The 26,557-nt window shown below is 45.9% G+C and overlaps 1 protein-coding gene across 1 annotated transcript in view; it reads left to right on the top strand.

Annotated features, from left to right (window-relative positions):
- The window catches only part of AMHR2 (anti-Mullerian hormone receptor type 2), a 38,213-nt gene extending 15,015 nt beyond the window's left edge, over positions 1-23,198 (top strand). The window contains exons 5-11 of the mRNA XM_048487506.1: positions 1,058-1,285; positions 3,275-3,389; positions 4,422-4,582; positions 7,513-7,660; positions 20,992-21,128; positions 22,421-22,634; positions 23,107-23,198. Coding sequence (XP_048343463.1) covers positions 1,058-1,285; positions 3,275-3,389; positions 4,422-4,582; positions 7,513-7,660; positions 20,992-21,128; positions 22,421-22,552 — 921 coding nt within the window. The 3' untranslated portion in view covers positions 22,553-22,634; positions 23,107-23,198. The remainder of the gene's footprint in view (positions 1-1,057; positions 1,286-3,274; positions 3,390-4,421; positions 4,583-7,512; positions 7,661-20,991; positions 21,129-22,420; positions 22,635-23,106) is intronic.
- Positions 23,199-26,557: the final 3,359 nt, after the last annotated feature.

Genomic DNA, 26,557 nt, shown 5'->3' on the forward strand with positions numbered 1-26,557 from the left:
TATTCTGTATGTGCGGAAGGGACCAGTGAGTCTTTGTTCCAGGGTAGGGGCATGTAAGGCTGAACACCCTCAAACAAAGCAGCTTAAAAAAGAATAACTTTATTGATATGTGTCATCCCAGGTACAGGGTGCTGGAACTGAGGATTCTTGTCCTCAGTTCCAGTATTTAAACTATTTACAAAAACAGACAGCAACCAATCAACTTTTCCCTTCCTCCCAGCTCCTGGTCTCCCATTGGTTCTGAAGTTCCAGTGGGATGTAGCTTTTCAGTTTGCTTGAACCGGTGCATGTTGGGAGTTGCAGTCCTGACAGGGCACACCAAAATTTAATATGTAATATATATCAAGGGTCCCCAAACTTTTTGAGCCTGTGGGCACCTCTGGAATTCTGACATAGCAGGGTATATGCAGGCGCAACATAGCTACCAGAAAATGACCGCCACAGGGGGTGGAGACAGCTACAAAATGTTTGCCGTGGCTTACGTTCAGTCACACAGTGAAGATTTGTATGCTGTGGTGGCAGTTGCTGCCAAAGCAATATTTTTTAAAAATCTGCACAGCTGATCAATAATGGCCAATCAAAAGCCTTGTTGGGCAAAAGCCCCACCTGGCCCCACCACTTTCAAAAAACATTTGGCAGGCACCAGAAATTTTTTCAGCAGGCACATGGCCTCCACAGGTGCCATGTTGGGAACATGAGGTGTATATTTTGGCCCACGTGGCATTCATGTTACAAACCAACATAAGCAACATCCAGTTTAAGCCTTGTGTGATGATAGTCTGCAAATCTTACTTCCACGGACAAGTGAAATATGTACAAAACTGTGATTTCCAGAACTCTTTTCTGAGGGAGCCCTTAATGCTAAACCAAGTCTCAGAGTGGTTTCATTTATGAAGTTTAAATTAGACTGTAATCTGTTTGTAACCCGACTGGTCTCCATTGGATGGAATATAGATTCAGTTTTTTAATGTTTCCCTTCCACTTTCTAAATAATGGAAGTGCCTTGCCTATAGTTTGCAAACTGAGGTAAAGTAAGTTTTCCTCTTTGTCCTTACAGGTTCTTCATGAGGGGCAATTCTCTAAGGTATGGCAGGGGGCATTCCGACAGCAGCCTGTCGCCATTAAGAGCTTTCCTCATTCTTGCTATCGTGAGTTTGCATCCGAATGGGCTGTGTACAGTCTCCCTCTGATGAACCACGAAAATGTGGTACAGCTTGTGGCTGCTGGGTGCGGAGGGCCAGACATCGAACAAGATGGTCTCCTGGTGCTGACCCTTTACCCGTTGGTGAGTGCTGTGCACGGGAAGCACTGAAACAACTGAAGTTCTGCTCAAAATGATTGTGTGCATTATGTTGCAATATGTGGCAAATATATGCAGTGACTGAAAGTTACTGTTTGCTTGTTTCTGCTTTCACAACATTCTCTGGTGTATGTGATATCAGGTATATGCCCACAATTTGGTCAGGTAAGCTGGGAATATGGAATTCCAAGACACAAAATTTCCCACCACCAGATTCTTGGTTGTCCATGTGTATATTCATGTGTGTTTTTGTATAATCACTAAGTTCCCAGTCTTTAAGATTACGGGGAAAAGTTGCTATCGCTGTTGAGGAGCGTTCAGGATCACACCCATAGATACAGATCCCCAACCTGGGCTCCTAAAATCATGTTCAGTTCCCTTCCTTTCGTCTTTTCCCCGGAGTCGTGCATTAACATTATACCTGATGCTAGAACGCTGCATTTTAATGGGGTTGGTTTTAAATATACATAGAGCCGTTTTGTAATGATTACTGATTTTACTGTGCTCTATCTATTTGTTCACCGCCCTGAGCCCTTCGGGGGAGGGCGGTTTATAAATAAATAAATAAATAAATAAATAAGTAAATATGATGATGATGATGATGATGATGATGATGATGATGATGATGATGATGATGATGATGATGATGATGATATTCCTTGATAGCCTTCATTTCGGAAGCAGAATGCATAATAATCGTATACATTTGCTTAGTATGCATGATTTATTTGGCTTCCTAGATTGCACATTCTGCAGCACGTATTACAAAATCAGAATTAACTGAACCTGGCAGTGCAATCCTAAAAAGTGTGATACATTTCTAAGTCCAGAGCTTAGGGTGAGTACAGATCAGTTCCCCGGAAGAAAATGCCTGCTTTCGAGAGTAGCATTGTGGCGACTGAAGCCCCTCCCCAAACTCTGCCTTCCCAAGCGCCATCCGCTGGCACTTCTACCAGTGACATCAGTGGACTTAGGATGGGGTAATTATGTTCAGGATTGTACCGTGATTTGCTTAATATACCCAGGCCAGAACCCCAAGAAGCATTACCGGAAAGTAGTTCACAGAACAAAACCTGAATCATCTAGGAAAGAAGTCAGTGAACTGCAGTCCTAGCTAAGAATGGGTTCTCACAGATGAGGGGGGGAAACCTCTGTAGACATAAGTTTACACGAATGATACTAAAATCCTACAGTGGCTAACTGCCAGGTTTGGCCTGGAGCAGAAGCAAAGCTTCCATGGGGCCGCCTGGGGACAAGCGCCCCAGGCAGCCGTCGTTCACATCACATTGGGGCAAAAAATCGCCCCAACACCCCTCCTCCTTCCCCCCTCAGCCCAGCGCCACCCCACCCCACCCCTCCAGGCCCAGCAGAGGTCACCCTATCGGTGCCCCTTACCACAACCCCACTAGGCTTGGCCCTGCCAGCCTGGGATGTGGAGTGTGTGTTCAGAAGGGCCTGCTTCTGCCCAGTGAATCCCCCAAGAAAGCACCCCACAAGGGCCAGCTCCAGGCGCCTGCTCCCCCTGTCATGGCGCTCCTGGAGCCTGCCCCCGCCGTGCCTCCAAAGAAGCCGATGGCCTCTGGTGAGTCTGGGGGAGGCAGGGAATGCCACCAGGGGCTGCTGCTGCTGGATGACTGGTGGGCACCTGCCTGCTGGAAGCTTAACAGGGTGCGAGGAGGCATCCAGAGCAGGTGTTGCCCTGGGCGCCATTTCCCCCCGCTATGCCTCTGGCCTGGAGATCTCCCAGAATTACAGGCAATAGAGGCCCGTTTCCCCTTTGGAGGGTGGGCTCTATGCTATTATACACCACTGAGCTCCCACCCTTCGCCAAACCCTCCCCTCCCAGGCTTCACTGCCAAAAAGTCCCGGAATTTTCCAAGCTGGAGCTTGCCCCCACACAAAACCAAATTTGCACAGAGAAGCTACAGAGAAGTCAAGAAATGTTTAAGCCTAGCAGCTGAATTGTCTTTCCAGGGGTCCTTGCGGCATTTCCTCACTCAGCATGTTTGTTCCTGGGATGTTGCTATCCGGCTGGGATCCTCCCTCGCCAAAGGCCTTGCTTTCTTACACGGAGAGCAGTGGAAGGAAGGTAGTGTTGCATGCAGGTCTATGGAGGCCTCTCTTCCCACATTCTCTCCTCGGCCATGTTTGTCTATCTAAGGGTCCCTCTTTTTGTGCCTGACCGAGCTATCTTTAAGGATGCCACCTCTTGCCAGTGAACCTGGAGATTTGGGGGGCAGTTCCTCTGGAGGAGGAAATTTCAGGAGGGATTTCACCGGGAATCTATGGTATGCCATAGAGTCTTATTTTTTTTTCAGGAAATCTAGCATATTGTCATCAGCTCTGACTGGCAACATCTCTCTGAGATCTCAGACAGTGTTTCCCCCCAGCCCTGCTAACTAAGACCTTTTAAAGTAGAGATGCTAAAGCCCTTGGGCATACGTATTGTGTGCTTTCCACTGAGCTACGGCCCTGTTTCCCAGGCCAGATTGGCTATTTCCTTTCAGGGAGGCCTCTGCCCCAGAGGTCCACTAGTGACTATATACAAACAAGCTCGAGCCATTCTGCCAGTGCTTCAGAGTCTGTTGGCTTGCATCTTTCAGCAGAAGCAACAACAAATGGTATCTGCTCACCATTCGGCCTTGAAACCTATTTGTAGGAGAAGGCAACATGTGGACTGATGCCCTTTGGTGGCCCTACAGCACTGGCTTATAGCACAGCAAAGCCTACTCATCTTGTCTTGTTCTTTGGCCATTTTAACTTACCAGTCTGCATTTGCTGTTTCCTCACCCCAGTGTTCTTTTACACTGGTCATAATTTTAAGGTTGGTGGCAAGGGTTGCCTTGCCTGCTGATCATCATGGCAGGGGAAAAAGGGGGAGGATTGTAAACCGGGAAGTGATGTCAATTCTGGGTGACACTCTAGGAATCCACCAAGTTTCTATGGTAAAGGCCACAGAGATTGGGGAAGTTCTAGACTGTTACCAGTCACTTCTAGGTTTGGAAACAATGCCCCTTCTTTCTCCCACTGGAAGAAGTAGCATCAGTGGGCAGGTGAATGAATGGTACCCCGGGAAGGCTTTTGATTCCAATTAACTTACTGCTCTTCCATTTGGTGCTAGGTCTACACAAACCTGGAGTGGCACACCGAGACTTGAGCAGCCAGAATGTGCTGGTTCAGGAGGACCAGACTTGTGTCATCAGTGATTTTGGCCTTGCCATGACTTTGCCAAAGTGCCATGAGTGGTGGAGAGAGAGCCCCACAGAAGGTGTCATCCGCAAGGTACCAGCATTGCTATTGGGTCGAGCAAAATGGTTGGAGGGGAGGAACATTGGATTTGTCTAATCAGATAATGTGCCCAGCCAGCTGGCACCCAAAACTATACTATGCCATTTCTTATTTACTATTAAGAGCAGAACCAGACCTTCCTAGTAGACAGGTTCTGATCTATGTCCCTGGAATCCAAGGGGCAGGTATTACTCTAGTACTCCATCTATATATTTGTGTCCACATGCCTCCCCACAAACACAGTGTGTCAGAAATACAGTCACTGAGTGTCCATGGGTTTGGAAATAATGGAGTTGGGAGGAAAGGGAGGGGGCAAAAATTGCTGTTCCGTACCCAAATCCTAGATGTCTACAGAAAACAGAGAGAATATTGCACCTTGGGTTTCCTCTTTCTGAGGCACAGCGAAGCCCAAACTGTGTGCACTTGACCCTTCCACAATCGCACTGAAGCAATGAAACATTCTGAGAAATACAGCTGTTGTTTCAATAATAACAAGTTCCCAGCCTTTATGGCTGCAATCAGGATTGGTTCTGGGTTTAAGGGAACCCCAGGCAGGGAGGGGGCCCCATCAACCCCCAGGCCATCTGCTTGTGCTTCCCTTCCTGCTAGGCTTTGCCAGGCATGCACTCTTTGAAGTTTCTGGGCAAGTGCTAGATAGCTAGAGTATCACCTGATGGAGCACTAATGCTTCCAGGTCATGCCAGGAGTAGGATTGCCAGGTCCCCCCTAACCACCGGTGGAGGGTAGGGTTGCCAGCTGCATGTCAGGGAAACACCTGAAGATTTGGGGATGGAGCCTGGGGAGGCCAGGGACCTCGGTAGAGTTCAATGCCACATAATCCACTCTCCAAAGCATCCATTTTCTCCAGGGGAACTGACTTCAGTGGTCTGGAGATGTAATTCCAGAGGATCCCCAGGTCCCACCTGGAGGTTGGCATCCATAGCTAGAAGAGACATCATCATGCAATTCCAGAGATTGTCTCCATTTTTGCTGGCCTGCTTTTGCCTTTCAACCAGATGAGAATCACTGGGCATCAGCAACAATTTCCAGGAATTTGCCTGTCATTAGTGGGCACCTGTTCTATCTAATTTCCTGCTCACCTTCCTGCATGCTTCCAAGACCTGAGTTTCCCCTCCTGCTCTCAAGCCCCCCCCCACCAACATTAGGGAGCAATGCATACAGCTGACAGTGGTGTCAGAAGCGTGCCCACCACTGTGTACCACCTGCGTGCTATGGTATACTACAGAGTTTGCCCTTGGAAGCTGCCATTTTCTTCAGGGGAACTGATTTCTATATTCTGGAGATCAGTTGTAATTCCAGGAATGGCCAGGTCTCAGCTGGAGGGTGGCAACTCTATTAGCACTATACCGCTAATTTCATTTTAATATAGGCTGTTTCCGCATGGGCGGAATACATCGCCCAGGGACGCTAAAAACTGCATCCCCGAGGAGGGGTTTGCATGGCCGACGAAGGGGCACGAAGATGCTGCTTCTGAACCTCGCTCCCTGAGCGAGGTTTTTCAGAAGCAGCATCTTCCAACCGCCGTCGTGCGAACAGCAGCGGCTGGAAAGCGCCATTTCCCCCCCACCGTCCCTGAATGCCATACCTCATCTCCTAGCTTCCGGCGCGTCGCAGAGGCCAGGGGACACGCCCCCCCTGGCCTGCAACCACTGGCGTTCCTGCCTAGGGACATGGGGTACCCCTTGTCCCCGGGCGCATCGATTGAGGTCACGTGGGGGGCGCCAAAACATCCTCCTACACAGCGAGGGATTGAGCAAGCCCTAGAAAGCAGGCACTGAAGCAGCCACTGCTCCCAGTGCCTGTTGTAGCCCCGCCCACTCTGTACGGTGGCCTGAAGTCCCACTGGGCTCCCAGGAGCAGGACTGGGGAGCTCCACCTCCCCTCCCTCTAACCCGGCATGCCTTATTCGCTTTAAATTAAGTGTGGCATTGCTCAGAAGCCTTCTCCCCGGCAGCCGGCACCGGTAGGCACAGGAAAAGGCAAGCTGAGCAGGGAGCCCAGAAGCAGCAGCAGAACTGAAGATGATGCTGACGTTTGCTTGGTAAACCTTCAGATGGGGGGTGACTTGTGAGAGATTTACATGCTTAAAAGTTAATTCCCCTTGCACTGGCTTGGAGCTGTTTCTCAGGCTAGCAGCCTACCTCACAGGGTAGGTGTGAGGACACAATTAGGAAAGTGGTGGGGAGAGAGCCATGCCTGTTTTGCTGGGGGTAGGAGGTGATTTGTGAGAGATGATGCTGATGTTTGCTTGGTAAACCTTCAGATGGGGAGTGACTTGTGAGAGATTTACATGCTTAAAAGTTAATTCCCCTTGCACTGGCTTGGAGCTCTTTCTGAGGCTAACAACCTACCTCATAGGGTTGGTGTGGGGACACAATTAGGAAAGAGAGTTGGTGGGGAGAAAGCCATGTATGTTTTGCTGGTGGTGGGAGGTGTTTTGTGAGCTGGTGCAAAAAATCATTGTTTGGTCGTTGTGGGGGAGGGTGGTCGTCCATACCTGGGGTGGGAGGGGCACCAAACTCAGATTTTGTCCCCGGGCTCCAGTTGGCCTAGATTCGCCCCTGCCTGCAACTCCAGAGCCGCTTCTCCAGCCTGCGGGGGAATGTCCCCTGGCCTCTGCGACACGCCGGAAGCCAGGAGACGAAGTAAGGCGTTCAGCAACGGCGTAGCCTATGTGAAGGCTGCACCACCACCTGCAGCCCTATTGGGACCGTCCGTGTGAACGGTCCCGGAGGGGTGCGTCGGTATTGTTTATGCCGACGCACCCATGCACAGTGCCTGTGCGGAAAGGGCCATAGTCTACACAAGGACAGGCCATGTCATATCCTGGACAGGCCATGTCATTTCCCTAGCAGGAAAATTGTATACCTGTTTCTGTGTCATTAACCTCAAGGTCTTCCCAGGCAGGGGCCCCACGCTATAATGCTCCTGAGATTCTGGATGAGAGCTTGAATTTGCAAGACTTGGGCTCAGCACTGAGGCAAGCAGATGTGTACTCCATGGCACTGGTGTTGTGGGAAACCTTGATGAGATGCTCCGTACTCTTCCCAGGTGAGCAAGAAAAGAACCACAGGAGGGAGAGGGAGGATGAGTAGACTGAAAAAATTTGGACAAAATTGACCTGTCTCCTAAGAGAAGACTTGTTATAAGAATTTCATGAAATGTGGCTCCCATTCATTAAATACAGTGGAACCTTGGTTTTCGTCCGTGATTTTTTCAGAATCACGCGACGAAAACCAAAATCAGCATAGTCCAAGGTACATCGTTTGCGCATGCGCAATGGAAATGGTGCACTGAATTTACGCAAAAGTCACCTCAGAAGCCGATGGAATCCGAGGCGACCGATGATCACCGAAACTGGCGATCTCCGAGGGCAACGTTAATCGAGGTTCCACTGTATATGAATACTCTTATGAATACAGATATAGTAATAGAATGAAGAGAAACTAGAATAAATGTTGGGAGTAAGAGTGAACAATGGGAAAATATTGTATAGAAATAAAGAATGACAATCCTGAATTAGGTCAACAATTTATTTTTAATTAACATTGTATATATTGGAAAAATATAATCAACTATCAGAAAGTCTGGAAGTATTTTATTATGTGAATAATATAAGAATATTCATTCTTGGGAGTAAATAGAGGGAACTTGATGCAGGAGCGTATCATATATGGGGACGTGTGGGAGCAGATGTCCCCAAGCGGTGACCATTTGGTCACGTGGGGGTATGAGAAATTGCCTCCCCACACCCCTCCCCTGGTGTCCGGAGGTGGGAACAGCCACCCTGCCCCAGCCCTCACCTAGGGCCTCTGCATAGCCTCACGGGATTTCCTGAGGCCAGGGGGCCTGCCACCGGAGGAGGAGAGGAGCCAGAGATGTCTGCTCCTGAGAGGAGCGACCCAACCCGCCCTGGAGACCAGCGCAGCAGTCGTAGCAAGTCCCAAGACAGCTCTGGCAAGAATAGAAGGCGGGCAAGAGGAGGGAGAGGCCAGGAACACCGTAGCTTGACACGGCAGTACCACAGGAGGGGGCAGGCTCCTCACAGGGCCCCCAGCTTAATCCGGAAAGAGATGAGGTCACAGGAGCCCAGTTGGCACGGCAACAAGCTGGGCAAGGGGAATCTTGCCCCCCCCCCCCATGGAGCCCTGGGCAAGAAATGAGTTTCCCACCGGGCAGAGTGTGTGTGCGGCCTCTTCCCCTGGAAAACTCATTTCTTACCCCAGGCTTGGTGGGGTGGGGACTCTTTTCTTCCCCAGTTCTCCATTTTATGTCGATACACCACTGTTGATGACAACTTGCAGATTTTTTTAGTTCTTTTCTTTTCTTCTTTACTTTACCTTTTTTCTTCTCTTTTCTTGTTTCTTCATGTAATAATATACATAAGAACATAAGAATATAAGAACAAGCCAGCTGGATCAGACCAGAGTCCATCTAGTCCAGCATTCTGCTACTCGCAGTGGCCCACCAGGTGCCTTTGGGAGCTCACATGCAGGATGTGAAAGCAATGGCCTTCTGCTGCTGCTGCTGCTCCCGAGCAGCTGGTCTGCTAACAAATTTGCAACCTCAGATCAAAGAGGATCAAGATTGGTAGCCATAGATCAACTTCTCCTCCATAAATCTGTCCAGGCCCTTTTTAAAGCTATCCAGGTTAGTGGCCATCACCACCTCCAGTGGCAGCATATTCCAAACACCAATCACATGTTGCGTGAAGAAGTGTTTCCTTTTATTAGTCCTAATTCTTCCCCCCAGCATTTTCAATGAATGCCCCCTGGTTCTAGTATTGTGAGAAAGAGAGAAAAATTTTTCTCTGTCAACATTTTCTACCCCATGCATAATTTTATAGACTTCAATCATATCCCCCCTCAGACGTCTCTTCTCCAAACTAAAGAGTCCCAAACGCTGCAGCCTCTCTTCATAAGGAAGGTGCTCCAATCCTTCAATCATCCTCGTTGCCCTTCTCTGCACTTTTTCTAGCTCTTCGATATCCTTTTTGAGATGTGCCGACCAGAACAGAACACAGTACTCCAAGTGCGGTCGCATCACTGCTTTATATAAGGGTATGACAATCCTTGCAGTTTTATTATCAACTCCTTTCCTAATTATCCCCAGCATAGAGTTTGCCTTTTTTCACAGCTGCCATGCATTGAGTTGACATTCCCATGGAACTATCAACTAAGACGCCCAAATCCCTTTCCTGGTCTGTGACTGATAGCACTGACCCCTGTAGCGTGCATGTGAAGTTTGGATTTTTTGCCCCTATGAGTATCACTTTACATTTTGCTATATTGAACTGCATTTGCCATTTCTTAGCCCACTCACCTAATTTATAAAGGTCCCCTTGGAGCTCTTTGTAATCCTTTATGCGATTCTCACCACCCTGCATTAATTTTGGTATCATCTGCAAACTTGGCCACCACGCCACTCCACCCCTACTTCCAGGTCATTTATGAATAAGTTAAAGAGCACTGGTCCCAACTCGGATCCTTGGGTGCTCGCTCTCCCTACATCTCTCCATTGTGAGAACTTCCCATTTACAACCACCCTTTGTTTCCTGTTCCTCAACCAGTTTTTAATCCATAGGAGGACTTCCCCTCTTATTCCTTCATTGCTGAGTTTTCTCAACAGGGCTCTGGTGGGGAACTTTGTCAAAAGCCTTTTGGAAATCCAAGTAGACAATGTCCATTGGTTCCCTCTTATCCACATGCCTGTTTACACCCTCAAAGAACTCGAGTAAGTGTGTAAGACAGGACTTGCCTCTGCAAAAGCCATGCTGACTCTTCCTCAGCAGGTCTTGCTTTTTTACATGTTTAATAATTTTATCTTTAATGATAGATTCTACTAATTTACCAGGAACAGATGTCAAACTGACTGGCCTGTAATTTCCTGGGTCCCCCCTAGACCCTTTCTTAAAGATTGATGTGACATTGGCCATCTTCCAGTCTTCAGGGATGGAGCCTGATTTCAGGGATAAGTTGCATATTAATGTGAGAACATCAGCAATTTCATGCTTGAGCTCTTTAAGAACTCTTGGATGAATGCAATCTGGGCCAGGGAATTTGGTAGCATTTAGTTTATCAATGGCTGCCAGAACTTCTTCCTTGCCTACCAATGTCTTCGCTAGTTCCTTGGATTCACCTCCTAAGAAGCTTGGTTCAGGTGCAGGAATTTTCCTCACCTCCTCTTGGGTGAAGACAGATGCAAAGAATTCATTCAGCTTCTCTGCAATCTCCCTGTCATCTTTTAGCACACCTTTTGTTCCTTCATCATCTAACGGGCCTACTGCTTCCCTTGCTGGCTTCCTGCTTTTGATGTACTTGAAGAACTGTTTGTTGCTAGTCTTGATGTTCGCAGCCATGCGTTCCTCATAATCCTTTTTTGCCTCCCTTACAGCTAACTTTCTTCTCTTTTGCCACCATTTGTGTTCTCTCTGGTATTCTTCATCAGTTAAGTTGGACTTCCATTTTCTAAAAGACATCTTTTTTTTCCTAATAATTTCCTCAACCTCTCTTGTTAACCATGGTGGCTTTCTAATACACATGTATTCTAAGTAATTTTCATTAAATTATGTATTTTGTAACTATTGAATATAATAAAGTTATTTTTTCTTCTAAAAAAAGAGGGGGCGGGGTGAACACACCCCAAAAGCACCTGAATTTCTAAGGCCCCTTCAGCACATGCAGAATAATGCACTTTCAATCCACTCTCAATGCACTTTGCAGCTGGACTTTACTGTGTGGATTAGCAAAATCCACTTGCAAACAATTGTGAAAGTGGGTTGAAAGTGCATTATTATGCATGTGCAGAAGGGGCTTAAGATCAGTGCCTCCACTCTTCACCTCTGCTTTGCCTCGAGAAGGCCAAAGCAGTGGGCACAAAAATGGCCAGCAGGACTGAATAACTTGACAATTTACTAATTCAGAAACATGAACAGCGTTTGCAAGTGGGTAAGCAGAGTAAAGGTAAACGCGATCCGATTTGAATTGTGTGAAAGTCTTATTATGGGACAATTGTGATGCATATGAAAAAAACCACAATCCCACAAGCCACTAGGAAGATTCTACAAAGCCAGACACATTACTGGAATCTGACTGCTCCTTTATGGGTTTTCACATTAGTTTAGAGAATCTTGTGTATATTACATGAATGATGAGATGTTATTTATGTTTTCACGTGTATGTTGGAGGGGCATGTGGGTAGTATAGTCCCATTGTAGATTCTCTTCACATTGCTATCACAAATCGTTAAGCTATTCAGTTCTTTGACTGCTAGCCATTGTTGTGCAAATTGCTTCTGGTTTGTCCTTTAGTTGCACAATCCCTTCTCTTCTGTGCATAGCCTGGATTGCCTTGGGAAGGGGCAAGGCTTGTATGCCATCTGCTCTGAATTATGTCTCACACTTGGACGTTGTAAGCCCGCATGGGATCCCCAAGAAAGGGGGTCAACAACTGAGAAATCCCTCACCTCCACCAAAGCACCACAACATGAGATTGTTAACCTCTGAGGTTAATGGAGCCGCTTTCTTCTACTGAATGTCAAGTAGTGACAATTTCTGAGATTCATCAAAGTGACAATTTCTGAGATTCATCTGACCCAAAATCTGAATGATTACAATGCAAAAAGTCTGTTGATGGTTTTTATAAACCCAGTGCCTTATGGGTAGACTTTAACCCTAACCCTAACTTTTTATTTTTATTTAATTTATTCAGTCAAAAATTGCCCGAAACTTAAAACTGACCATAGCCCTATTCTCAGACTGCGCCATAGAACTCAACGTAACATTAAGGCAAGCCTGAGCCTCTGCCCTTGCCTTAACCCTAACCCTAACCTATTATTTTTATGTAATTTATTTTTTGTTACAATGTTGGGAACTATTTATGACTGAATAAATTAAATAAAAATAGTAAGTAAGGTTTAGGGTTAAGGCAAGGGCAGGGGCAGGGGCTCAGACTTATTTACATGGTGTGGGAGGGTGGCCTCACATATGGGGTGAGGGCGCAAAACTCACATTTTGTCCTGGGCTCCATTTCCCCTAGCTACGCCTCTGCTTTTTATATGCCCACTGGGAGTGGGAGATATCCTGCTCCAGCTCCCATTGGCCAGCAGCACTCTGGTAGCTTGCAGGAAGGAAATAAATATATCTCAGTGATGACATGATGTCACTTCTGGGGAAAACCTGGAAATGACATTGCATCACTCCAGGAACTGCTAGAAACTCTATGGTTGTACTTACCTCTCCAGGGTATTATAAGTGGGGTTCAACTAGTATGCTAATTTCTCTTCTATGTTTTCCTTTTTAATCTCTAACTTCAGTTTAGCTGTCTTTGACATTTCATGCCATCTAGAGCAGGGCTATCGACCTCAATTTCTATAAGGGCTGGATACACCATAAATGTGACTTGGTTGTGCTTCAGCTGACTTGCAGGCCTGATAAGCCCCTTCAAGGGGCCAGATCTGGCCCTGGGCCACATTTTTGACACCCCTAACCTAGAGGGCCTCAGACAAGTTTTTCTGTCTGTTATGTTTTTTTAATTTGCTAATCCTTTTTTGCCACAAACCTGAGGACTCCCCAAGTACGTAGAAGCTTCTACCTTCCCTTGCACTGTAAATAGGCACTAGACCAGGAGGGTCCAACTCTGTTGCTTCCGATGTTCATGGACTACAATTCCCATCAGCCCCTGGACACCTCTGCTCTAGGCTGTCAAGTGTTTTCCATATGAAGATGGGCTTGTGGGGCTTTTCCCATTGCTGCAGCAGCTGTGGGTACAGCACAGCAGCAAAGGGGCTTCCACGTGGAAAGCTTCCCCACAGTTTCCCTGCTCCAGCCCCTGTGGCAAACATTCCCCCCCACAACCAGGTGGCTTTTTAAATCTAAACCAGATCAATGGAATCAGGGAAAGGCTGTGACTTGACCTGTACAAATCCAAGGAAAGCCCTAGGCTGCTGAAAAATCTGAAATTTTAATTAACACCTCGCCCCTCAAAAATGGAGAGAGTGAAACTCCAGGGGGAAAAAATCTGTAGCTATGCTGGGACCAGCAGTGGCGGATACCACATGACTCTGTAGAGCTCAGCAGCAGCAGCAGCAGCAGCAGCAGAACATTAGTTTTTATACCTTGGTTTGTAAGGTAGCTTACAAACTCCTTTCCCTTCCCCTCCCCCCAACAGGCACTTTGTGAGGTAAGCGGGGTTGAGAGAGTTCTGAGAGGACTGTGTCTGGCCCAACGTTACCCAGCAGGCTGCATATGGAGGAGTGGGGAATCAAATCTGGTTCTCCAGATTAGACTCTGTTACTCTTAACCACTATACCATCAGTGGTTTTGGCCATTTCAAGATCTTTTGGGACCAAAAGCTATTCACTGACTGACTACTATCTAGGGTAGCCAACCCTTGGCAACCCCTGGATCTTTGGAGCGGCCACAGAAACCATCATACTGCAACACCATGATGTTGCTTCTGGTTGCGTACCTGTAGTGAGTAGTGACATTACGTTGTGATTTGACTAGCATTGCCAGGCTCAGGTGAGAGGGATGGGGACACAGGAGGGGTATGCCATTGTTAATGTTGCTTTGTCACATGTTTCTAGCCTTGAAGGTGGACCTTCTTGTGGGAAAGACCAAATAAAAGTATAACAAATGCATATGAACAAATGTATTTGTACCAAAGTGCTCATGTTTTACAAAAGGAACACCCCTGCTCCAAAAGCAATTAGCCAACTTTCTTCCTGTTGCTGAGAATGCTCTGGATTGCTTATTTAAGATCGGTGGGAGGGGGGGGGGGCACTGGTATCCTCGCAGTATGACAACTGATTTTAAGTCTAGATGACAGAGATCAGGCTCTTCCCAGGTACAACTTCCAAATGTCCAGAAATTTCCTCAGCCAGAATTAGCAGCCCTTGAGTTCTCCTTTCTATCTTGGAGAACCAGATTTGATTCCTCCATATGCAGCCTGCTGGGTGACCTTGGGCCAGACACAGAGAAATAGTGCAGAAAGTGGCTATGATGTTGGGGGTTAGGCTGCCACCTGGTGGCAATTAACAAGGTGTGCTATTGATGGGAAAACAAAATGGGAAAACGGGCAATCAGCTCAAGGTTGACTCAGCCCTGCATCATTTCTGAGGTCAGTAGAATGATTACCCGGCTTGCTGGAGGTGAAGTGCAGCTGACTGGGGAAGGCACTGGCAAACCATCCCATGGGGCAGTAACGATCCGCTTTTTGCACAGGGGACTACCTTTACCTTTTCAAAGTGGGTAGTCAAGTTGCAGATGACTCACGTGTACAGGATTTGCTCCCTGCTGAATCTTGGCATAATCCCTACCCATGAACCCTTCCTTCTTATTTTTCCCACTTTACATTCCCTCAGTTCTGACAACCTTATATGTCATCTTGCCATAATATTCTCCCCACAGCCATTCTTCAGAGAGCCAGCGTCAGGTAGTGGTTAAGAGCAGGTGGATTCTAATCTGGAGAACCGGGTTTGATTCCCCACTCCTCCATCTGAGGTCGATTCCCCCCTTTCAATTAGTTCCAGAATAGTGATTGGAAATGTCGTGATTTCCTCGCGTTTTCCCCACTGCCGAACCTTGGGCCACAGATCAGTTCTGGCTCTGTTGCTCCCCCCACCCCCTACCTCACATTCCTCCCGTACCTGGTTGCTTGTGCAACTTTTTGCCAGGAAACGTTTACATTCTGGATTGGTGGGGAATTTTGGGTGACTGAGTTTCTTTTCAGATTCCCGCCTTAGCAGTGACACGAATGCTCCCAGCCAATTGGAGCGTGCCAGCCAATGTGTGATGCGCGCGCAGATTTTTCTTTAAGTTTTGTTTTCATCTCACTCAGCTCCTCCTGTTCCTCTGATTCGGTAAAACACTCTACTGGTCTAACGGTAAAACGAGAACTCGAGAAAACAAGAGAACGAGAAAACAGTAGCTAGTTATAAGGCTGGGGTGTCACATTTTCGTCACGTCACAACATCATGACATGATAACGTGTTGGAAAGTATCTGTCCCGACATGGGATGATAGCCAATCAGGTCAGCCCTGGCAAGCTGAACCCACGGTAGTGCGGAATGTCCGCTTTCTAGAATCAGAGAGAAGATGCCTTCAATTGAAAGTGCTTCAAGTGAGGACGAAGAAACAGCAACGAAAAAGACCGGTTACTTTTCAAACTTGCATTAATCTACATCTAATTTACAGTGGGAAATCGACCTGAGTGGCAGAGGCTTATCTGATGAACCATATGTTTCCACACTCCTACATTCCTGCTGGGTGACCTTGGGCTAGTCACAGTTCTTCAGAACTCTCTCAGCCCTCACAAGGTGTCTGTTGTGGGGAGAAGAAGGGAAAGGAGTTTGTAAACCACCTTGAGTCTCCTTACAGGAGAAAAAGATGGGGTATAAATCCAAACTCTCCTCCTCCTCCTCCTCCTCCTCCTCCTCCTCCTCCTCCTCTTCTTCTTCTTCTTCTTCTTCTTCTTCTTCTTCTTCTTCTTCTTCTTCTTCTTTTTCTTGGTATTTGCACACACCTCATAGCGAAAGTCATTGCCCCTGTTCTCCGAGTTGACCTCAAACCATTGCACATGTTCTGCTCCTCTGTGAGCTCTATGTACCCCAGCAGGGGACACTTATCAGACCACTGTTAAAAGGGGGCACCTTGTTTACCAACAAGGAAAGAGTACACTACCTTTTTGGGAATCAGTATTCCCACATATCGATGGAAGTAGCCAAATTTCTCTCAGTCGCTATGAGGATACATGACTCTCAGTGCAATATGTTCAATGTTTTTATGTTCAATGGCAGTAAAGGTTATGGATGTTGAACTGACATGCAGGCTCCATGAAGGTCCATCTCATATAGGGCTGCCAACTCTAGGTTGGACAATCTCAGCAGATTTTGGGGGTGGAGCCTGGGGAGGGTGGAGTTTAAGGAGGGAAGTGACCTCAGTAGCTATAGTACCAAAGAGTCTATCTACCTGCCAAAGCAGCCATGTTCTCCAGAGGAATCAATCTCTGTCATCTGGAGAGCAATTGTAATACCCAGAGATCTCCATGCCTCACTGGAGGTTGACAACCCTAACTTCATGTGGTTTCACAAATATTTTCCACTTAATACTTGAAATGGAGTTGACCTTGCTTTCAGTCACTAGGTGGTGATCAGGATAAAACCTTTATCAAATAAACCAAAACATACATAACACAGTTAATAGTGAGCATTGAGATTCGTATTACTTCATTTTCTCCTTCCCATCTGCCTCTGTATTCTTCCCCCTCACCATTTGTCAGATTTCATTTCCTTTTACATTATTCCTACAGCTAACGCCATAATTTTTTAAGCTGCTCAGATACTGTGGTGCAGTGGTAAGAGAGTTGGACTGTGACTGGGGAAACCCAAGTTCAACTCCGCACTTGGCCCAAAACTCACTGGTTGCCCTTGAGCAGGTCACCTTCCCTCAGCCTAAACCACCTCAGAGGTTTCTTTGGTGGGAGCAGGGGAAGGGAATGGTGGACAGGAAAAACATAAAAGTTGTGGGAGAAGAATGGAGTAAAATTATGAACTAGGGTTGCCACTTCTGGGTTGGGAAATTCCTGGATATTTAAGGGTGGAGCCTGGGGAGTATGATATCTGAGGAGAGGGGACCTCAGCAGGGCACAATGCCACAGAGTCTACCCTCCAAAGCAGCTATTTTCTCCTGGGGAACTGATTTCTGTTTTCTGGAGATTGGTTGTATTTTTAGGATATCTTCACTCGCCCGACACCTGGAGGTTGTCAACCCTATGACACACAGAGAGAGTTTTTAGAAACTCTGTGTATAACAAGTACCTGCCTCATTATGAATGAAGTTTTTAATATGTCTGAGCAAATGTCCATCAGTCCTGCCTTCAGTTTTCCATGAAAACCAGTTGAATGTGTTTGCTTAAAAACCTGAGGTCACGGTACAGTCATGTTCTGTGTACAAAAGGTTCAGTGGGAATGTAGTAACTGATAAGATGTCCAGTATTGGTTAATTTCAGTTCATTTAAAATGAGCTCGTATTAGCTCATTTGCAGATCAAAACTGCAACAGACCCACTAAAAAGACACATATCAAACTTCTTGCAGTGAACATAAGTGAGGCGATTGATTTCTTCTACAAGAAACAGCTAAACAATTGGATATATTACCTTCTGATTTGTTCCAGTTACTGTTGAGTGGTGCCACAGTTCGACCACTAGACTTGGAATGAGGAAACCCAAATACTCTTGTCAGGGTGACTTTGGGCCACTCCCCTGTGTCACTGAGTTGTCCTGAGGATAAAATGGAGGAAGGAAGGACCAATACACTCCTCAGGGAAAGGGCAGGATAAAAATATAACAAACAAGGGCCTGTGTTTATCCAAATCAGACAGAGAGCAATTAATCTTTTAAAAATCTACTTGCCTAGTAATTCTTCTCTCCAATAAATCTCTCTTTAGGATCCCTATATTGGAACTATTATAAATGCAGTGAGGTAAATTCTCTGGTGTCTCTTGGTCGCACGCACATAGCTTTTGATCTACTGAGACCTTTTGTGTTTACCACTGGGATAAGTTGAGGGCATTGTCTGAATTTGTTCAATAAAAGCTTTCCTTTGTGAACAGCTTGTAACCTTCAGCCCCCAAACAATCATGCTCCTTGTGAGTACATATGTAGAAAAGGCTCATTTGCACTGTAGTTGTCATCAATATGCAGATGACGTCCAGCTGCATCTGCTGATGGATGGCTGAACAGATTGCTGTCCTGGGAGATCTGGCCAGGTGCCTAAAGACTGTGGAGAGATGACTGAAGCAGAGCTGCCTGAAAATGAATCAATTGGCTGGGCTTCAGTGGCTCACATCAGGGGATCTAGCTACCCACTTGATGGGGTACAGCTGATGCCAACCCACCATCAACAGTTTGGGTATGACCTTGAATGACTCTCTTTCTTTGGCAGCCCAGGCCACAAATACAGCTAGGACATTTTCCTACCTCCATCAAGCCCGGCAGATGGCCTCTTATCTGTCCTGTGCTGACCTGGCCACAGTGATTCGTGCAACGATAGTCTCTATATTGGACTACTGTAACTCTCTGTAAAGAGGGCTGCCCTTGAACTTGCTCCAGAATGTGGCAGTGTGGGTCCTGACAGTGACCCCGTGGAAGGTTCATATTCAACCTCTGCTTTTAAGGCTGCACTGTCTCCAGATTGAGTTCAGGTTCAAGGTCCTGCAGCTTACCTTTAAACTCCTAATCAGTCTGGGACCTAATCAGACCTGGGACCTCCCCCGAGAGCTTTATGCTCCTTGGGGAACAACCTACTAGTGGACCCTGGCTCAAGGGTTATCCAGTTGTTCTCAATCAGGGGGCAGGGCCTTTTGGCTCTGGCCCCAGCCTGGGGGAGATCTCTATCTAATGAGACCTGTGCCCTTTGGGTCTTAGTTCTCCAGGGCCTGTCAGAGATATTTCACTAGGCAACAGCAGTTTATTAGGTCATCTGGCCTTCTTTCCATTCTTTTTCCCCCTCTTCTTTTTCCTTCTGCTTCCTTCTTTTTCTCCCTCTGCTGACCCTTTTCCTGAATCTCTTGTTGTCCCAACTCTTTGTGGACTTGTTACTTCTAGATCATTGCTGGTCCTCTTCCTATGACTGTTTACGAATCCACCTCACCATCAGGAAGAAGAAATTAGTTTTACAGCAGGCATGAGCTTAGGCTGCCATCTTTTAATTCGATTAGTAATCTGTTTTTAATTTAATGTTTTTCAGCTTATATTGTTATATTGATTGTTGTTGGAACCCACCCTGAGCCCAACCCAGTGGGAAAAGGGCAGGTTATAAATTGAATTAAATAAAAGTATAATGAATTAGATGCCCAGTAATATATCATTTCAGGTCTTTAAAAAATACCCACCATTTGGTTATTTGTCCCTCCCCCATGGCAGCTGTTTTGCAGGGCTGTCGGCTAATCTTTCTCAAAATTCCAAAACTGGCCATAGACTTTTCAAGGCTGGAGACACCATAATTTATCAAAGTTAAAACAGTTAAGGCCTCTTGGAGGGCTCCTTCGGTAAAAGTCTTTCTTGACTTACTCCCTCCTGGATAGGTTGTCTTCCTCTATCCAATTACTTCCTCTATCCAGTTCCTCTATCCAGTCTCTCTTGTCTCAGTCTCTTGTGTACCTTTCCCTTGCCTAGCGATATCAAACCAGAATACCACAGGAATCTTCATGATATTGCATTTTCCTGTCAAAAAAATGCAGGCACGTGAGCAGTGGGAACAGGCAATATTCCCAAAATGGAAGAATGTCGAGGTGTGTGGTGTATGTGTGTTTGTTTCTCGTTATGCCCGGATTTGAAATGAATGCAGGCTGCCTATTTGTTGTTCAGAGAGTCCCACGATGTGTAAATGTAATAAAAGTAGTAATTTGCATTCGTAGGATCTTCATCCCTCTGCCATTCTATGGGGGCAGATATATGGTTGCCAAACGCCAGGTGGGGCTGAAGATCTCCTAGAGTTACAACTGTCATTACAATTACAAACAGCAGAAATCAGTTCTGCTGGAGGAAACGGCTGTTTAGGAGGGTGAACTCTATGGTATTTCACCCTGCTGAGACTGTTCCCTTCCCCCAGCCCTGTCCTCACCAATCTATAGCCCTCAAATCTCCAGAGATTTCTCCACTCAGAATTGGCAATCCCAGACGGACTATTTTATATGCTTCCCAAATGGAGGTCAAAGATAATCTCTGCTTGTCCTCACTCATCGGTGTGGCATTTGTCATGTCTGAAAGCCACCTCCCACATGATTTGATTTAACGTCATGCATTCCTCTATCCATGGTGCTGGGATACACATTCCTCACAGTGTTTAGACTGAGCACATAGAAAGCAGTTTTCAAGCACAATGCCTGCTGTAAGGATTATCTAACTGTCTCCAGGTGAGGCTTTTAATGTTGGAACAGACTCTATTTTACTATATAAACACCATACATACCTACACAAAAGTAAGCATGCCCGCTCCAGTTTGGGCAAGTCCTGGAGATTTGGGGTTGGTGCCTGGGGAGAGAGCTCAGCAGGGATCTAATGCTATAGGCAGGGGTGTCCAACTCTGGCACTTCAGATGTTCATGGACTACAATTCCAATCAGCCCCTGCTGGCATGGCCAAAAAGAGGCTGATGGGAATTGTAGTTCATGGACACCTGAAGCGCCAGAGTTGGACACCCTTGCTATAGAGTCTACCCTCCAAAGTGGTATTTTACTTTTGGGGAATTGACTTCTGCAGTCTGGACATCAGTAGTGATTCCAGAAGATCTCTAGGTCCCCTTTGGAATCTGGCAACTCTGTGAGGACATGTGATTCACAATAATCCTCTTTCCCTCAGTTCACTAATTTCTACTTCTTCAGAAAACAGTATCCCTGAGTTCCAGCTGGCCTATGAAGCAGAGTTGGGCAGCAACCCTACATACAGTGAGCTGAGGAGGTTGGCTGTCGAGGAAAGGCTGAGACCAGCCATTCCACCTACATGGAGAAGGATGGGACAGGTAAATAAGAGTCTGAAAGGGGATGACTATTCAGGAATAGGAATAAATGTTCAGGGCTCACAGCCATTAAAGGTTTGTAATGGAAAAAAATAATTGTGATTTTCATGGCTTAAAGCAACGGTGCAAATCAACCCAGAAAAGTGACAAGCACATAAAAAAATTTATTAGCTTGCCTTCTTGGCATGCCTACACATCTATGTCAGTCCCTTGTGGCATGCTGAAGGCCTAAAAATGCCAAGAAAAAGACTTATTTTCTAAAAAAAATTACTCCCCCTTGTCATCCAGAAATGAGTCATTGTTTATACTTCATATAATTTCATTAATGTACATGCCACTGTGAACAATTCATATGTAATAGGGAGGGGGGGGGTCCTTGCTCCCAGCACTTTCTAAATATTTTTGCTCCATAAAGCATGGGTTCCAGATGCTGTTGAGCTATGGGCACTTTTGGTTTAGGATAGGTAGACCCCACAAAATGGCTGCCAGAGGAGATGATATCAATCACAAAATGGCCACCATGGAATGCTGAGGCTAGTTGCTGGATGGTGGGAGACTGCAAGTCAAGGATCCTCTTATGATGAAAGCAGTTGCTTCTCAACAGATGTTTTCAGAAAAAAAGTAGTACTTCCTTCAAAACACCTCATGGTCCAATGTGGTAAAGGAGACCTGGACTGGCTGTTTACTTAGGGAAAAGAGTTTTACTTTGGACAAGAAGCAAATAGGCATTGGGAATAGAATTGCCAACTCTGGGTTGTAAAATACCTGGAGATTCTGGGGATGGAGACTGAGGAGAGTGCGATTTGGACTTCAAAGGGTTTTAATGCCATAGAGGTGAAGCTGAGCAAATGGATATATATGCACTTAGGTTGGGGAAGTAAGGCCAAAACCTTCAAGGAGATTTTGAAGAGAAATCTGAAAAGGTAGGGCACCATACACACATCCAGGGGAGGCCAAAATCAGCATCAGCAAGTGGGCCTAAGGCAGTTGCTGAGGCCTACAGACTGAAAAGCAGCCTGCCCAGGGTTGCCAGATCTGAGTTGGCAAATTCCTGGAGATTTTGTGATAGAGCCTCAACCTGGGGAGGACAAATTTTGGAGAGCAGCAGCAGCTCAGTAAGAATGTGATGCCATAGAGTCTACCCTCCAGAGCAGCCCATCTCCAGGGGAGCTGATCTCTGTAGTCTGGAGTTCTGAGGGACCCCCCAAGTCCCACCTGGAGGCTGGCATCCCAGTCCAACTCCTTTGCATCATTCCTTGACACATCTTCCCATTCTCTGGCCCACCCCTTCTTAGGTTTCTGTCTGCCTACAAGAACTTCTGGAGGACTCCTGGGACCCGGACCCGGAAGCTCGCTTGCAAGCCGAATGTGCCCGACAGAGGTTGCAGTGGCTGGGCGCTGCAGACGGGGTGAAAGAGTGCTGTTAAGGCCCAAGTGTTATCATGCCACATCTTCTGCTTGCCTGGACATCAGGCCCAGAGTTCTCTTCTCTTGTTTTTAGGGCAAAAGGTGTTAGGATTTGCAAGTGTCTGTCACAATCCTGACAATAAGGGGTTAACTGTGTGCATGTTAATTAGCTAGTGAGGTCAGAGTCTTGCGACCAGTTCATTGATTAGGCAATTGGGCAGTTAATCCTACATTACCTATGTGAGACAGAGCATGCGGGTCAGAGGTTATAAAGTTAACTATGCTTCTTTGTCTCACAGCAGACGAGGTTTTTCTTTTGTACCTGTAACATGGATTCACCTTAAAGAGGTGATTGCCCAGGCCAACATGTGGTCTCATGTGTGCCTGAGTTCTGCAACTAAGTTTGTGCTAGATTAGTGAGGATTTGTTGTTTTAAACTCCATGTATATCCCCTATCCTGATTTAGTTAAGTAAAGTGTTTTCTTCTTTTTATAATCACAGCAAAAGCCTCATGTTCTCTTATTTCACACTGCTTATTTTCTCAATCAGGGAAGCAACTTTTCCCCAACAAAAGGCTTGCAGGTGCAGCTTCACTAGGGGACCTGGTCTGAATGTCAGTTGGAGAGGCACGACTCTGGGGGCTGCGTAGCCTGATGAACCTCTGCCCACTTAATCAACTTGAAGTTACACGAAGTATAAACAACTGCACATTGCAAGGGATTCTGGGGAAAGTTTTACAGAGCACTGACTGTTCAGATAGGGCATTAGTGAGGCTTTGCAGTTGTCCCATGTGTGTTGAATGTCTGCCATAGGACACATCCCAGTGGACCTGCTGAATGTTGGCCTTCAACTGTGCACCTGCCCCCGAACTCCATGTAGAATCTGGGGGTAGGGCAGTCACCAGGGGTTGAGGGTTGTGGGCTGGCACCCCCTTGAGAAGCAGCACCTGGGTCATATGCAGCTCCTGGGTCATGTGCCCTGTCTTTCCCCACACCAGAAAGTGCAGCCTGTTATGGTCCCCAAAATTGTGCCCGTTGGAAGCTCCCTAGAAACAGTACTGGGGGTCTGCAATATGATGCAGAAGTAGGAAAACACCCTTTTTCCACTGGCAGAATTATCCTCTGCCATGAGAAAGCTGGTAGGGATCTAACTCTAAATATATTTTTAATACATTTTGGAGCCCACTGGCGTCTGGTGGGCACCAGTTCCCCCTGCAGCTTCTTGGCACTTTCTGTGTTCGACTGAAACAGAATCTATGCAAATTTGACTGCCCTCCAAGAAAGGTGCTTCATTTGCATAATTTAGGCAGAATTCAGATTTTTGCTCAAGATGCAATATGAGAGATGAGAGTCTTCCAAATAACTCACCCCCCATGATTAATAATAACATTTAGTTATACTTTAGAAGAGCTTTGAGTGACGTCTCTGGAAGAACAGATATTGGTAAGCATTATTCGCATTTATTTATTAATATCCTGCTTTTCTCATCATAACTAAGATTCAAAGCAGCTTTAAAACATCATTCTTTCTTCCTCCATTTTCTCACAACAATATTGTGAGGTAGGACAGGTTGAGAGTTTATGAAGGGCCAAAGGTCCCCCAGTGAGCTTCTGTGGCAGGAGTGGGGTTTGAACCTGGGTTGCCCTGGTCCTAGTCTGCCACTCTACACACTATACCATATTGAATAAGACAAAAGAAAGAGCTGAAACAAGATTGGTTAGATTTGCTAGGCTCAAAACCTGTCCCTGGCTGTCAGTAAATACAGATCCACCAAAGCTAGAAAATGTCCTGCCTACCCCTGTTTTTGCAGGAATTTATCCCTTCCCAAATATTTTAAAAAACTTTTTTATTTATATCCCCACCTTTCTCCGCAATGGAAAAACAAGGCATCTAACATCGTTCTCCTCTCATCTGTTTTATCGTCACAGCAACCTTGTGAGGTAGCTTAGGCTGAGAATGCATAACTGGCCCAAGGTCACCTGGGGAGCTTCCATGGCCCAAATGGAGTTCTGAACCTGGACTTCCCAGATCTGAACCTGGACTTCCCAGTGCCTTAACCACTGCACCACATCGGATAACCCCCTCATTTCCATCTTCAAGGACCTGCTCGATTAGCTGGTCTTTCCTAACTGACTGATCTCGTTTTCCCATCCCACTCCCATTGGGATTTTTTTAAATGTAAAGTTGCAGGCAAATACCTTTACATTGGAGTGGAGTCTCCTTTTTTATGGAGTCTTCTTCTTTGGAGGTTATTAAAGATAAGCTCAATGGCCATCTGTCAGGAGTGCTTTGATAGTGTATTCCTGCATTGCATGAGGTTGACTTGATGGCCCTTGGGGTCTCTTTCAACTATGATTCTAGGATTCTAAGCCATGTTTACTGTTCTTTCTGGAAAGCATGAAACATGCTATAAATGCTGAACAAAAAAGGATGTCGACATTACTTAGCATTCGTATAGCACTTAAGCATACTTCCTGTATATTGCCTTACAACTATTCTAGAAACTACGAACAACATTATTATCTTCCCAGTGCCAGTGGAGTGCTGCCTATTGAGTGAGAAGTGAGGTTCAGAGAGACTAGGGATTTCCCAATTATCGTTCCATCAGCATACACAAAGGCTGACAAGTCTGAAAGGGCATTATTATATTGGTCAGACAAGTGACGTCACAGGCACTATCCAACAGGTGGCTGCGCCAAACGTTCTTATTTTCTTATGTTCTTATGTTCATCCCTGGATGGTTATCTCATCAAATGATGCTTTTATGAACGAGCCATTAGAGATCACAGACAAAACAAAACGGCAGTCCAGTAGCACTTTCAAAGCTGCCAAAATATAGCCCTACTTTATCAACATTTCTGGGTAACGCTCACTCACTCTGAGTGAACCAATTACTCTTAGACCTCTCTCCATCTTTCTGTTGTGAATTTGTGAATGTGAAAGCATCAGTCTAATGGATATATACTCCAATGCATCTAATGAACTGAGTTCCAATTTATGAAAGCTGATGCTTAAGCTGCCAGTGGATGTCTGTTTTATTTGGCTTCTACAGACTAACCCAGCTGCAATGATCATCATAGATCACAGCATAATTCACACTGCAGTTTTGAATGGAGGATTCAGGCATGAGCCTCTGAGTACTGAAAAACTTACATGCATGTGTGAGTTGGACCTCAGATTCCATTCAGCTGTTGTGATTACATTGAGGTATGGACTATATGTATTCCATACTTTTCAATTCAACACTTGTAGTGTTGGTTATCTCTCTTGGAAGAGATACCTTAGAATTACAAGCAGAGTGCGCAGAGGCAAAGCACAGCGGAGTGTCCCCAAGCATGCAAGTGTGATTGGCATAAAGAAAAGTCAGAGTCATTCTTAGGTTCTAAACTAATATTTATTAGTGAACTCAATTCAGGATAGAAAAGTGGAGAGATAGGTCCTCCATTCTAATATATCTGGCTACATGGGGATGGATGCACATAGCATCCCTCTGCACACATGCATCCATCCCCATGTAGCCAGAAGGGTAAAGGAAGAGGGATGAGAAAGAAACAGGAAGGAAGGAAATTTCCTAAGAGTATCAGTCTACACATCAAGGGGATAGTGTCAGCATGATAGAAGAAGAAGAGTTGGATTTATATCCCCCCCATTTCTCTCCTATAGGAGACTCAAAGGAGCTTACAAACCCTTTTCCCTTCCCCCCTCACAACAGACCTTCTGGGCATATTCTCTGCTTCACATTATTATTATTATTAACACAGTCTTATTAACATTATTATTATTAACACAGTCTTATTAACATTATTATTATTAACACAGTCTTCACATTATTATTATTATGGTAGATTTCACAGCTGCCAGATCTTTAGCTGGTTGTTGGCCTTCATCATCATCATCATCATCATCACCATCACCATCACCATCACCATCACCATCACCATCACCATCACCATCACCATCACCATCACCATCACCATCAATAATAATAATAATAATAATAATAATAATAATAATAATAATAATAAT

Source organism: Sphaerodactylus townsendi, linkage group LG03, assembly GCF_021028975.2.
Source record: "Sphaerodactylus townsendi isolate TG3544 linkage group LG03, MPM_Stown_v2.3, whole genome shotgun sequence".
In the NCBI taxonomy this organism is placed as follows: domain Eukaryota; kingdom Metazoa; phylum Chordata; class Lepidosauria; order Squamata; family Sphaerodactylidae; genus Sphaerodactylus; species Sphaerodactylus townsendi.